General features: G+C 38.2%; 2 protein-coding genes across 6 annotated transcripts in view; one reads left to right on the plus strand and one right to left on the minus strand.

Moving 5' to 3' along the window:
- The window catches only part of GFM2 (GTP dependent ribosome recycling factor mitochondrial 2), a 31,756-nt gene extending 19,112 nt beyond the window's left edge, over positions 1-12,644 (plus strand). For 3 of the 5 annotated variants that reach the window (XM_085322063.1, XM_085322064.1, XM_085322068.1), the window contains one exon: positions 11,824-12,644. In XM_085322063.1, the coding sequence (XP_085178189.1) occupies positions 11,824-11,904 (81 nt within the window). In that variant the 3' untranslated portion in view covers positions 11,905-12,644. The remainder of the gene's footprint in view (positions 1-11,823) is intronic. The other 2 variants (XR_014897884.1, XM_085322066.1) reach the window with 2 other exon arrangements.
- HEXB (hexosaminidase subunit beta) overlaps positions 99-14,484 on the minus strand; it is a 16,709-nt gene continuing 2,323 nt past the window's right edge. Inside the window, exons 3-14 of the mRNA XM_085322072.1 lie at positions 13,503-13,568; positions 12,680-12,726; positions 12,349-12,459; positions 9,794-9,895; positions 8,174-8,303; positions 6,290-6,470; positions 5,099-5,185; positions 4,485-4,557; positions 3,685-3,859; positions 2,633-2,723; positions 2,333-2,437; positions 99-293 (exon numbers count right to left, since the gene is read on the minus strand). Coding sequence (XP_085178198.1) covers positions 230-293; positions 2,333-2,437; positions 2,633-2,723; positions 3,685-3,859; positions 4,485-4,557; positions 5,099-5,185; positions 6,290-6,470; positions 8,174-8,303; positions 9,794-9,895; positions 12,349-12,459; positions 12,680-12,726; positions 13,503-13,568 — 1,232 coding nt within the window. The 3' untranslated portion in view covers positions 99-229. The remainder of the gene's footprint in view (positions 294-2,332; positions 2,438-2,632; positions 2,724-3,684; positions 3,860-4,484; positions 4,558-5,098; positions 5,186-6,289; positions 6,471-8,173; positions 8,304-9,793; positions 9,896-12,348; positions 12,460-12,679; positions 12,727-13,502; positions 13,569-14,484) is intronic.

The following is a 14,484-nucleotide window of genomic DNA, read 5'->3' on the forward strand; positions in this document are numbered from 1 at the left end:
GTTCACAGTGAATAATCTCTACTTCTAATGAAAGCTTAACATACAATTAGTCTCATCATCTGAGGCTTAAAAAAAAGCCCACAATTTTTACCCCAAGAGGAGTTTGACAAAWTAACATAACTTTATTTTAAATTTGAAAGTTTTAAATTTGTTTAAAAAGCAAACCACATATACACACAGTCCCACCTCAGAGGCACTTCAGGTTGTTTAGTAGAAGTCCTTGTAGCAGTTACAGCCCTCTTGCTTCATGAGCRCAGTATCCAACAAACACAGGTTCAGCTGCTATCCCACGCCTGTTTAAAATTTTAATGCAYGTGGTATAATCAGTTTATGGTATARTCAGACAACTGGCTGGCTTGGTAGGCAAGATGAGAGATAGTGGTAATTAATTTAATCTGCTTCCTGCAAACAAAGCTACTGCCAAAAAGTAACAAATGGCCTGTTTAGGTAAGGAAGAAAGTTTGCCATCGTCTGAGGCTGGTTTCATCCAGTTTATTAACCAAACTTTTGCCAGGTACACTAAGGTAAATTATTTTGTTTTTATGTGGCTTTTCAAAAAAAAAAAAATGCCTTAGCTTCTTATGGTAGCAGGATGCACAGGAAATAGTTGCAATGCTGTAGCCTGGCTTTAGCTTTCAAATGTATTTCACAAAGCTTTTGTAATAAYTTATTCYGGTTCAGTAAGATAGTATAGMAGATGTTTCAGACTGAAACCTGKTGTACTCAAATTCTGCTTGAGTATTTAAGAGCTAGATCMTRTTGCTACAGTGATATACAGGGTAATAAATAAATATTGGTGTTTAAATTGGTCTTACGAGCTGCAATAGAAGAACTTGGAAACRGAATTAGCTTAGCTGAACTATTGCTTGGTCCTAGGCAAGACTTACTGTTATTCACTGGTACAAGAAAAGTTTGTTGTCTAGGTCTGTGGAATATATGCCTATCATCTGCTCTTTTCCATTCTCCAGTCAACATTTGTCTGCAATTCAGCCTGCTGTATCCCACTACAGGAAGCTGAGTTTGGCAGCTACTGCTTTTATAGTACTGTCACTAGCATAACCTTGATCTTGGATAGGAAGATCTTGCAGTGACACRATCTAGCCATTACAGTGTTCTGACCTGCCGGTGCCCAGTTATGTAGCGCAACCAAAAACTGTCATATGTGAAAAGGCTTCTCGGCCTGCAAGGACTGCCATAGGTTTTGTCTGTATAGTAAATGTAAATACAAATATTACATATGAAAACTAGTGAGGACACAGAGTGTGGGCTTGACTAAGACCTTACCAATAGACTATTTGTTAAATCAGCTCTTTGGAATTCAAGCAAAGCGAAGTCTGTTGGTCTCATGGAAGGTCTGTCTATATAAAAGGTAACACAACTGCAGATCCAAAGAATGAGCATTTAATCTATGGACAGAAAATGGTTTCTTTCTTTAGTGTTTTTTTCTGGTTCAAAGCCTACATAAAGGGAATGCTTTTGAGGAACACGCATGTCGTAACAAGACTTGTTCCATATGGGTTTGCCAGCAAAGCAGCTCTAGGGCGTTGTATAAGCACCTGAAATACTTCATTAAAAACAAAACAAAAAAAAGTGACAGTATTATACAGGAGTAGTCATTAATCTGTCCCTGCTCTCCTTCTCTCTCTTGCTAGCACTACCTGGTCAACTGCAGTCACCTGGATCAGCTGTCTGTACAGTAACAGAAGCACAAGTGCCACTGTCAAGGCAGAGAAGGTGGCATCATTAAGGCAGCAGTGGCTAGCCCAGGTCCAGGAATAGCAGCTACCTCTCCTTGATGGCTTAGTTCATTATAAAACCCTAATCCCAGAGGGCACTGCCAGTGAACACTTGAGTGTGAAAGAATCGCTTGCTCAAGCTCACCTGTCATGCAAGAAGCTGCATTTGATTGCCTGCTGCAGCTCTCTAGTATTAATTTTAATAATTTAATAGAASAAATGCAACCTGCTTTTTCTGTCTGTGCACTCCTTCCACAAACCATTTTGCACCCTTTATTGTTTGAAAGACGTCAATCAAGATGTTAGGTTTTCCTTTAGAGGAAAGAAGGACAGAGAAAAGTTTTAATACTTCACTGAAGAGGGTTAACAGGTTCTAGGAGTGGTAGACAGCTGCAAAAGTGTTTGGAACCCCTGTATTAATGCATCTGTTCTTCTTCCTTTGAGGATATGAAGACAACACAGGGTGATATTTACGTTGTCAGATTAGGCTGTTAGTTCTCTTCCCTTCACCTTTGGGTCAGCAATTTAAGCTTGTACTTGAATTCCAGTGGTTCTAAGGCACGAGCATCAAGCTTTACTAGCACTATTAATCTTACCTGAGCATACGGCATCGATGACTAGATAGCCTTTTATAAGCATCCTTTAAATCAGTCACATTCCTGCTGCTCCAGAGTCTTTCCCCTACAGCACTTGCACGAGGCCTGTAAAAGCATACTGAGTTTTAGAGTATGTAAATGCTGTTACCAAGAATTGATTAAGGTCTTTCATACCGAATCTTATTTTTATAGTGGCTTATTATCAGCATCAGAAAAATAGTACTACTAACAAAGTGCTGKTGAATTAATTCGTGCTCACTGTATCTAACTTTAAGTATCTAAAGATAGGGAAGTTCATACCATAATCTTGGTGTGAGGTTGGTGGCATCCACAAATTCCCCCCACAGGCAGGCTTCTCCACCTATTACAAGCTTTTTTTGCTTTTCAGATCCTGTATTCAAGGCAGAAAATTAGAATTGTTATTTGCCCAGAAGATGGATATATGATAAATTTCATTTTTTGAGTACTTACTTAGAAGTATTGTTTTGTTGATGTTTACTTTATCAAAAAATACTTATCCTGAGCACTAACTTAATGTTTGGGTAGTCTTGTTACTGGATGTGGGAATTATCAGACTATTTGCCCAGAGAATCCAAGCTTTCTGCAAACTTTTCCTTTGTCTGGCAGAAAGAATTCTTATCTTTATCCTTCAAAGACATGCCTCAGCCTTTAAACATTTTTGATTGGAGATTTCAACCCTGGTTGTAACTGTTCATTTTATTACACATTGAGCATTCCTTGAAAAAGCTATGGAATTCAGCTGTTCTACCTAACCAGCATAGAGAGATATCTTACATAAAATGAAAGCTAAGAAAAGCAGGAGATATGTTTGTATCAGTTTTAGCCAGAAAACCTGGATTTTCCTGTAGGTAGAAATTTATTCCTTGAATTACTGAGTCAAACAAAACAAAAGCAACTTGCATCTCCTCCAGCTGGGAATAGATAGGACCATCAAAATCCCCTCCCCACCCCAGAGCTAATTTCTAATATGACCTAAACTTACTCAAAAAAAAAAATCAATATAAGCATTTTGGTATACTGTCTACCAACAGCCATTTTGCACATCCGTATCCCTAATGCATAAGGTACCTGACCACCCAGTCCAGCATCTTATCTCACAAACAAGCACTTGTGCTGATGCTCAAGAAAGGCATGTAACACTTTCTTTTGACAAGTGGAAAGTTGCAAATTTTCACACTTCTATGGGGCATTAAAGTCCTTTACATACAGTCCCTCTGTTCATACTTACAGCATGACATCTCTAAATAAAATTATCTTTTCCATTTACACCTTATTATGTACCAAAGACTTTTTAATGCACACAACAGGCACATAAAAATTAATTAACAAACCAGGGAAGTTAAGTGGTTCAGCAGTGTAGTATTTCTTCCAGTCCTGCCCATAACTAATGTAGTCTAAGTACCAGGGAGCTGCAAGGATAGCAGTGAAGCCTGCTCCTGTGACACTGCTTAGTTCTTGAACGTAGTTGTTTCCCATCCAGACTTCAACGACAGTGTCTGGTTTTAGCTAGAGAAGGGGGCAGAAAATTAACATGAAAGATAAGATGGATTTGTTATTACTAGGTAAAAGAATGATGAATTTCAAAACTGAGAGGTATACTTCTAAAGAGGAGCACTTCAGAAGCCTCCTTTGGCAGTTGTTTCTTCCAGAAACGGTCTCAAGCTAATTACCAATTTCTTGGTTTTAAACAGAGTTCATACTAGAGTGAAGCCCAGATCATATTAGAGACAGTTAATGCCTATACAGGGTTCTTGTATATACACAGTGATCTGTGAATAGCTCAGACTTCAAGCACATGGTATTACTGGTCCAGCTGCAGAATAATGTGAGAAATTTTAAAATGCAGAAATCCATAGAAACTTTCCTACTCTACTTCAATGTTCTGAAGTATGTTTAGAGTCTGTTTTCACCTTTATAAACCACTTCAACCCTGAAGTTCTCGTTCCACCTATTTTATCATGTTTGATRGATGGTGGTTTCAAGTTAGGCCCCACCCTTGGGAAGGCTTGTATTGTTCTGCTAAAGCCATCAGATATGCTTTAGTTCTTAAGATACTTAATAGTGTATTTTGGAAGCCTCCCACAATACTGTGCTGTAAAGGAAGAGTAGCTTGTTTCTTTCCCCATCTTACCTGTGCTTTATTATCAAACACTTCTTGCCAGACCATATATCCCTTGTTATAGGAAGAAACAACATCCAAAATCCTAGAATTTAGAAATCAGATCATGTTTGTGAATTTCCATGAGTTCAGTGCAGACACATGAAATGGCCTGTTTCCACCCTAAAACACACTAGGCCCTCCCCAGTGCTGTTTACTGGACCAAAAGAAGCCAGGGTTTTATGTTTCTGTTCCTCAGTGCTCTGCCTAGAAGAGGACTTCTCCCATGCCGATACAGTAACAAAAACTGAGGTTCAGAATTTAAGACATCAACTCCTAAAGGCAGCAAAATCTGTGTTATTTAAGAATGAGGAGAAAAATATATGGCTATTAAAACCTTGGACCTTTTTTTCCTCCACTCCATGAACTGACATTAGAGGAGGTACTTGGTTTAAGAAATGCCAGAGCGTGCTTAGAACTGGTCAACATTTGATTCTGTCCCACAGTTTAAAGACCTTTACATTCAGGATATAAAGAGGAAAAAGTGAGCATGAGAATTTATGAAACCAAACCAGCCTAACCTAAAACAGCTTTAGTATCTGAACACCAACAAAAAAGCTAGGCAGAAAGAAAAACTTGCAACTTACTTCTGAATGTAGTAAGATTCCAGTTTAGCATAGTCAATGCCAAATCCTTGCTTCTTCATGAACTCTCTCACTCCGGGGTTAGATTTCCTTAATAATAATAATAATAAACCAAGTCAAAAAGAACCACACTTCTTGTTTTAAAACAGACTTTCCAGCCAGTTTCACCTGTGCAGCAAGGGGCTGCTGACTGCAAAACACTAGCTGATGCCTTAGGCTTGCCCCCACCTGGAATGCATAACAGAGCAAAGACAGTAGGATACATGATTTACTTATTTGGTGTTTCATCCTGATTTGAAGCAAATCCAGGAGTCCTGGTTTTCTGGGAAAGCTGTTAGGAGTCCCTGTTTTGAAGCAGTTTCTGGCAGGCTGCCTCAAGCTCCTAAAAGCTTAGAGGTTCCTAGCTCCTCTGCAATTTAGGGGGAAGACTGCCTGCAGGCCTGGAAACTGAGCAGCCATAATACCAGGAGCTTTGTCGCACTGACATCAAGGCTTAAGCTTGGGAAAATGTCCCAAAAGCAAACCAACACTTTGTGATAAAGCATTTGTCAGAATTTATCTTTGTTTTTAAAAATTTAAGTTCTGAGTGTTCAGATCTGATATTTCAGAAGAATGTACAAATACTAACTAGATCAAATTAAATATTCATCTTATTAGATCAGATCAAAGTTCTGTATCATTAGTTACTCCAGCAGAGAAATTCCAAAATATTCAACATCCACAACCACTTGAAGAACTGTATTAATAGATGMCATTGCTTTTAATACAAGCACACAAGAGTCAGTACTGTAATTCTTAATGCTAGTAGATTTTCTGGAAGTCAGAACTCTATGGAAAGGATTGCTTTTCATTTATCCCACTGTATTTAAAATAGTAATTATCTTAGACAGTACTTTTCTTCCACACTGATTCTTTTTTCCTGCCAGGTTAGTTTTCATACGTAAGCACTTTAGATTACCTAAATGTTTGTGAAACTACTCATCAAAATGAAATTCTGCAGAATAACTAACTCCTACAATACTTGCTTGTTGAGAGTCACAGATGCTATGCTAATAAATTGTTATAGAAGTAGGAGTGGAAAAGATCTTTGGGCTAAGCAGGGAAAACTATCTCACCCAACTGAGTGCCATAATTGCTAGATTTAGGCAAGTTTAAAGAGGCACTAGACATTTATTCTTTGAACTGTCACCATACCAACAAGCGAAGCTCACTTCATCTCCTCCGAGGTGAATGTAGTCATCAGGAAATACACTGCTGATTTCTTTGAAGAATTTAGTCATGAAGTCGTAAGTCGTATTCAAAATGGGATTTACAGGTCCAAAGGCCCCACTTGGCTGCGTTCCACTGTAACAAGGGGTGAGGAGATCTTTTTGACCTAACAGAAACAATTAATATAGGATATTCAGTTCTGTGTTGTGCTAACTTTGCTACCAGGAAAACAGTTGCTCATATTACAATGGTTAATATTCATCACTTAAGTATTCATTTATTCTAGGTAAAATGAAATAGAGGCAAGGTGGAAAAAAACCCAACTTGCCCAAGGCTGAATGTACCCCTCTAAACAGAAATTAGGACTCCGGCTTTTAGATTTCTGATTTTAAAACACTAATTTATGAAACATGGCAGTACCTGAAAAACAACTCCTGGGTGACTACTTGAATGGCAAAGCTTTAACAGATGTAGGAAGTAAGCCAAATAGGCCTCCTGAGCACAGGCTCATTATCTTTTCTTTTTATTACCTTACTTCCTGCCTACTTATGTGCTGAAAAAGTATTTGGCTCAAGGTAGCTGCCCTACCCCAGTCTACTAGGAAATTATCTCTGCCCAAGAAAGGAAGGCTGGACAAAAATCAAAACCATTAGTTTTTGAGCCAGGCTATCTGAAGCAACATGAGACAGAATAACAAAATAGGAAAAGGTTTAAGTGTAGACTAGCGATTCCCAAGTTCTATTTACTTGGTAAAATGTGATTACAGCAGCAGCAGCTTCCCATAGCCAGACCCACTCTCTGTGGTCCCTGCTCCAAGCACACTCCCCAAAACAGGGTCCTAGTGGGACATTTGTTCTCTCACCCACCCTCCACTCTTGTCATCTCCAGTATCTTGAATTTGAATACAGGCAAAGCATAGCTAGAGCTCCCACATCATAGGCAAACCCAGGACTGGCTGCAGTGCATCATGTACAAAAAGCTATCATATAAGAAGCGATCAGGAACAGCAGATTTTAGGCTAGAGCACTAGATCTTGCTTATAGCACTAAATCTGAATGTAGGTCAGTCATCCACATGTTACTGGGCAAGGCAGTGGATTTTGTTAATGCCTTATGAGAGTAGAGACTACATCAGATGAAGGATTCAAGAGGAGTATTTAGCAAATATAGCTTTTGTATTGTTCCTTTCCTCCTCATTTAAAATTAGTGAGAAGGAGCCTGAAGCATCTTCTACCATTTTATAGCTACATTCCCACCAGCTGAGTGCAAGACTTATCCTGTGGCTAAAGCTACCAGGCACCAGAAAATCTTTACCAATTCCAGTTTAGCTAACAACATCATTTTAACTTCAGTGAAATAACAGTCTGTACATCTCTTTCCCTTCTGAGTTAAGGCAAAAGGATCCCCGGTCCTTGACTTTATGTAAAAAACCACCAATTTTAGGATTCAAGTGCTGCTTCCCTTCCCCCCCCCCCAATAACCTTCCCAAAGGAGAAATCTCTGCTCTGGAAAGAACAGTCACTACTTCTAGCCATTGCCTTATTACTCTAAATTCAAGAGGACTGGATGGTGTGATAATGATACATGTAGTCTAAGGCAGACAGAAGACTACYAGAAGACTGCCTTTGCACACACACATCCTGCAAAGGAAACAACTGCTCAGTTTCAGTTTCCTCCATTCACTTTAGTTCTTCCAACATGTAAAGGTCATGACCATCACTGATTCCTCCCCTTGCTTACTGCTTAGCAAGACCCCTTTATATCACTTCCAAGGAGCTTTTAACAAATCCAGTTGCTTTTATATAGCAATATTATGCTGTATCTTACTTAAATCACAATCTTTTAACTATTAATGCTTTCTTGGACATACCTTGTCCCCAAGACTGCGTGTGTCCTGGAGTATCAAACTCTGGGATAACTCTAATGCCTCTTAACCGGGCATACTCAATCACCAGATGGACATCAGTAGGAGTATAGATGTGGTTATAGGAATAAGCTCCCTGCGAAGTGTTCACATTTAGAGACAATTTACAAGATGTTATACCAGCAACTCACAGAACTGGGATTAAAGTGTTATAATATAGATGAGAGAGCAATTTTACAAATTGACCTTTTCTGGCTTATAACATGTACAACTACACTGATAGAACTTTTTGGTTGACTAATGAAAAAAAGAACCACCTTTTCACACTAAGATAAATCTGAGGAGATCTTTCTTTCTTCGTTATGTCTGGCTCTCAATCATTTACAAAAGCAAACAGGCTAGTTTTCCACTCCACCTTTGCATCAGTAATTCTGAAACAGAGGACCCTTGTTGCTACATGACRTACAAGACTAGTCAAAAAACTCAGCGAAGTCAGGAAAAAAATGGCTTCTTCATATGACATCTCTGCTTGTCAGTTTTGATACATCACCTAATTTGGCATCAGGGCACRTTTGTATTGCGGTGCCGAATTTGAGCATTATTCCACTCCCACACTGCAAACAAAACCATGACAAATGATCCACAGTTTGGTGGAACAGATGCTCACTAAAGACCAAAATTGCAGAAGAAAAGCATCCAAACACCTCATGATTAATAACATTTGTCTGGAAACTGTTTCCACAGCTGAGTTACTAAAAAAGCAAGTAAACAAGAAGCTTTCTAAAAGAAGGTTACTCTTGCAGAGGACATCTCCCTCTCCTCTCTACAGCCATTACTAAGAAAACTAGTCTGATTGCATCATCTGCCATCCACAATCTTTGATTTTTAAATTCTTCATGACATCTGCTTTAAGTGCTGCCTATATATTTTTCATATGAAGGTCAAATTCTAAAAAGTACTTTAAAATAGAATTGTAAGTCTTGTGCATAGGCTCAATCTGCTTAATTATTAGCGCTTTGATTTGGCTACTATTGTACTGTGATTGACCAAGAATCTCATGATAGTTTTCATTAATTAGAAAGATCTATTGTGAATCAAGAAAAGAGGTACATTACACTGCAATTGTTTTAGGAAACATCATCTTATGTTTGGACCTCTTACAGAAGTGTGCATTGTAAAATTAACTAGATCTCAGAAAGAGCAAAAATAGTACTGCAGTAGTTCTAAACCTACAGCCAATGAGAAATTCTCTTAGATTTCCTGCCACCACAATAAATGCAAGTGTTAAAAAAACAAAACAAAAAACTAGTGTTTACCACAAAAAGCTATTTRCACAGCATTACTGCTTGAAGGCCTGCAAACACTGAGGATCACTATCACATTTGAAYTGTAGTCAGCAAGGTCATTTACCATGCGTCCAAATATGGTCCAAGCAGACCCTCCAGCAGGATCTTAAGCATGGATTTGCTGGTACTTACTGGTCCTTCAGTACTGTTTCACAGTCAACCAAGGCAGGTGTTTATTCCACCATTTATAGTGCTCTCATGTCTTTTTTTTTTTTTTCCCTCCAATGAAATACATGCCAGAGTTCTGCCCTCCCACCCTGTTACAATGATATTTACTCACCTTGTTACTCAACTCAGGGAAATAAATACTCTGGTAAGGGAATGACTGATCATCTACTATATGCCAGTGGAGAACATTGAATTTATTAAAAGCCATTGCATCCTGTAATACACAATGAAACACAGTCTAGTTAAGCACTTCACTCCCATAGAGAAACCGTGCAAAAAAGGTGTTCTTGTCCTAGTACTAGCTGAAGATTTCCACTATTCCACTGTAACATCCTGCAGGCCTAAAGCAGCAACTTAAAAAAGCAAAAAACCCACAAAACTTGTGTACCATCCTTCATTCAATCCTTAAAGTTTACACCAAAATGCACCAACCTGTTTATATTAGTTTTTTTCCTCAGCTGTCTATTTGCTCCGCTTCTATCAACAAGCAGATCTGATCATGCTAAACTAGTGGCTAATGGCAAACTGTTGTAAGTTTTGATGAATCTTCTTCCACTTCAACAACATGTCTGAGTAATTCTCTATGTGCTATCAGCTGTTTCACTGATTATGGCTTTTCTGTCTAAATACTTTAGACTTCARAACTAAACAGCACGAGAGAGATTCCCACCAGTTGGTACATCCCTACGGTTAGTAACTTCTCCCAGAATTCATTTCAAATGCATAGAAAATAATTTATGCACTTCCCTCCCCTCCCCCAGAAGGCAGTGTTCCTCTTTTATTTTGAGTTAATACAGTGTCAATACTTCCCCTTTGTCCATTATACAAAATCAAGATAAATGTGTTAACATTTATTACAGAATCATGACTCAAACTGGGCAGTTAATTATGTATCCTAAGTTATACAAGGTTGTTTATAAAAAAAAAAAAAAAAAAAGAGTCAGAGTCAGTAGGCGTGGTCTGTGGTGAGAATGGAGGGAGGGAGTGTTCTCTACATCCTGACTAAGTTATCTACATAGTTACCAATTGCTTGCCACATATTTTTTTTCCTCTTTGAGCTGTTTTTAAAGAAGTAACAAAATCTCTTTATGTAACTCTTCCTTAATTCAAAGGAAGATTTATACTTTGTCCATTCTCCAAAATTGTCTCAYCTGCTTAGCTAGATGACAAGCAGTATTAAATTACCACTTATCTACATGTGCTTTAGCAAATACATCTTTCCATATGGAAAATAATACCTCCTGACCTTGTTTTCTGTGCCGCTATCCCAGACAGTGCCTGCCCTTACTGGAGCTACAGTACAGCAGTGAGACACAAACAGGAAATGTACTTAAACTGCTACTTCAAGCATCTAATTACCACATGTCAGTGAAGGAATTACTGCCGCTCTTTATTAGGTTAGGATTTAAGCAGACACAAAGGTAGAAGAAGTACACTTGCTCTTAAACCAGCAAAAGGGCATAAAACAGCTCTGGGGAAATATCAGAGCCACAGAAATAATTTAAGGGAAAAAAAATCTAGACAATCAACAGTTACAGATATACAAAAATGGTTAGGAACACAAGTCTCAAAAGTCAAGTTAGCCTTGGACAGATGTCTGCTCTTTTCTAAAAGAAGTAAATATTGACACAGGAACTACTTGAGCTGTTGGAGCATTCTCAGTTGTGCTTGCACAAGTACTACTTGCTGAGCAAGGACTGATTCTAAAGGTAAATACAAGTGGTCAAATACCCACAGAGGTGAAAGCCCCAACATAGCTCTAAGCACACAGTTCAAGAATGACCTCAAAAATAAAGGTGGTTTTACCTATGCTCCCTCCATGTTCATCTCAAGTCTGCTCTGAGTCCTGAAACATGGAAATATCTAAAAACATGGTTTCTCCTGGAAAAGCAGCAGAAACACACRACAGGAAATTGCATGTGTCCAATCCCCCTGCCCCCAAAAGGCTCCTCTATTTCATCCCACTAAAGAAGCCCTGTTACCAGGGTTTTAACAGGGAAAAGGGCATGGAAAGAACAAAACAACCCAAAACACAGTTCCGGGTGTTATAATCAAATTTATTGTCTTCCATTCAGTTCAAGGTGTGCTCTAAGTAAGCTCTTAAGAGAAAGCCTGTTTCCCCCAGCTTTTTCTTTTTTCCAGGGGCCTAGCAGCAAGGACCTGAAAGAAATCAGTAACTTCCAACAAACAGGTTGGAATCTCCACTCTCTACTTTGTTACTGAATTGTTCTTAGCAACCTAAGCTACATAAGAAAGGAACACCAAAGCCTGCTATAGAAACGACTGGAGTTTTCCTGTGATTATAGGAACTTAGTCTAGGACTTGTAGGGGCTCCCCAGTATTGCACAGTGACAGTTATTTGTCTCAGAATGTGCTTCCAAGAAATGCATGAGCTGGACTAGCTAACAGAAAATGCTGAAAATTCAAGGTGCCATAAATCCCAGTCTCCTTCACAGATTTACTAATGACTGAATCTGCCCACTCAGGATCTTCATTCCTCTCCAGTGCAGGCTGATCTCCATTCAGCAAAATTTACTCTGTCCTTTTAGAGGTCAGCCAGAGGAAGCAAGTTTTCCTTTCATATCAGCATCTATTATTGAGACTTCTGTTTGGAAAATTCAACAGCTAAAAGTCTTCATTATTAGCAATACAAAATCATCCACTTACCAGGTTTGTAAGRATAGATTTCAGGGGTAAATAATGCCTTGACGTATCAAGCAAAATTCCTCTATGAGCAAATCTTGGGAAGTCGTGGATCTCGGATGCATTGACAAGAAACTATGGGAGTGAGACTGAAAATTAGAATTCCCATTGTATGTTCATCATTATGAACAGGAAATACATTTACATTTCACTGTGTTAACAGTATTCTAAAAACATTTTCTGGAAAAACAGTCAATGAATCTAGCAGAAAATCTACTGCTTYTAGAAGAACACCTAATAAAGAATGTGGCTGACTGTGATCAGGTCTGTGTTTTTAGTTAATAGCTATACTCACACTTCCATAATCATCTTCATGAACCAACTGGCTGAAGGTTTCCAAACCTGAAAAAAATCCAAGAAATGGACTTGGAGCACAATCCAGTACTTGTCCTTAAAACTTCAATTTAAAAACAGGACCATAACTATTTATGGGCATTCACATAGCTAGAAAGAATGCTTTGTACTTAAGTTTCTTTCTCTTCACCACAATTTCCTTAGTTGCTCAAAGACCACACTTATTGAAGTACTGTGAGAAAGAACTYTATTAAATAATGTAGAAAGAGTACTAAATATTATCACCATTGCTCCAGCGTGCCAAATAAACCCTAGAATAGAATGGAAGGTAATGCATGTCTAATGTTGTCATGCATATATATTCCTGTAATTTCTGGAACTGGTGAAGCTTCTAATTTAGCATGAAAAAATAACTAGTTTAGATAACATTTGTCTTCCAAAAAGAACAGCAGACAAACTTCGTTATAGTCTTTTTGGTAACATGTTCAGTACATTCAGGTTTAGGTGCAGGCAGAGAAGAATTTGTCTACACGGCAGATCAGAGGGGTTTTTTTTAGCATCAAGGTTGGCTATCCAGACAGGAGTTGGATATTTCAGGTGCAGCAATAGTGCACTTACGGTGTGTCACTGGATCTGGGCTGCTGAGCAGCCGRACTGAGAGTGTGGCCAGTGCACATCTTGGCACCGTTCAGTCCACCTGCTCAAGTTTCCTTCTCATGAAGGACTGAATGAGAGCAAGGCCCAGGAATCAGCTCGTTCTTAGCCTATCACAGAGTTTGCATATGGCTAGAACAAATAGCTCTATATAAAAAGAATCATCTTACCTCTTAAAGCCCCCCATACCTCATCTGCTTTCAACACAGCCACAGGATCAGTTACGGTTAAATGATCTAAAGAAAAGAAGAAAAAGCTATCATTCAAAAGCACAGATTAAGAGACTCTTCAAGTCCAGATTCTCCCTTACCTTGTAGTATTTTTCAGTTCTAACCAACACTGTTTTTAATWGTAATACTGTGCAGCTATTTTTAATTTGCTTATGTGGTCCTGAAATACTGTGACCTACTAGGCTGAGAGTCAAAGTAATCAATAAAATGATAAAGCAAATATAGTGGTTAATAATGTCAGTGGTAAATATCACACATGGGCCAAAATTCCAGCCTAGTTTAGCCCATATGATTTAAAGCATATCAAATGTTATTTTTGCATTTCATACATAGGCAATGAGGACTGGGTAACTAAGCCAGACCTAACCACAAAAGTTTACTTGTCCTTTTACCTTCCTTTTATATACTTTGTGCTTACATATTTTTTAGAAATATAGCTTGTCAAGTAATATTATTTGGTGCTTATTATAAAGGTCTAATTACAGAAGGTAAAAAACCCTCAAAACTATCTGGTAAGTATGTTTAGCAGGGCAATATGGTAAAGGAGGAATAAAAGTAAATGATATCTGAAGGGATCTGTAATAATCGCCCTTAAGTTTGAAGAAGTTTCATTGACCACAAAGTGCTAAAAAAAAACCACAGCTCAAGTCATTCTGTTTTTCCATTTTAAATGGTTCAGTAAGTTTTAGTAAAGAAACAAGTATCTTTTAAATATGTCAGTTTAAAAATATCTCCTGATAGAAACAGTTTATTTAAACATTCAAGCAATAATAAACTGACCAGAGTCATGTATTTGAAACAAAGCAGGGGAAAAAAAATAGCAAGGAGTAAATTCCTGCATGATAATTTGTTGAATATACCTCAGTAAGAAACAATAGTTAGTTATAAATGATACATTATAAGTTATATTGACTGAACTACC

Source organism: Rhea americana, unplaced genomic scaffold, assembly GCF_003343005.1.
Source record: "Rhea americana isolate MKP2758 unplaced genomic scaffold, rheAme1 scaffold_74, whole genome shotgun sequence".
Taxonomy (NCBI): domain Eukaryota; kingdom Metazoa; phylum Chordata; class Aves; order Rheiformes; family Rheidae; genus Rhea; species Rhea americana.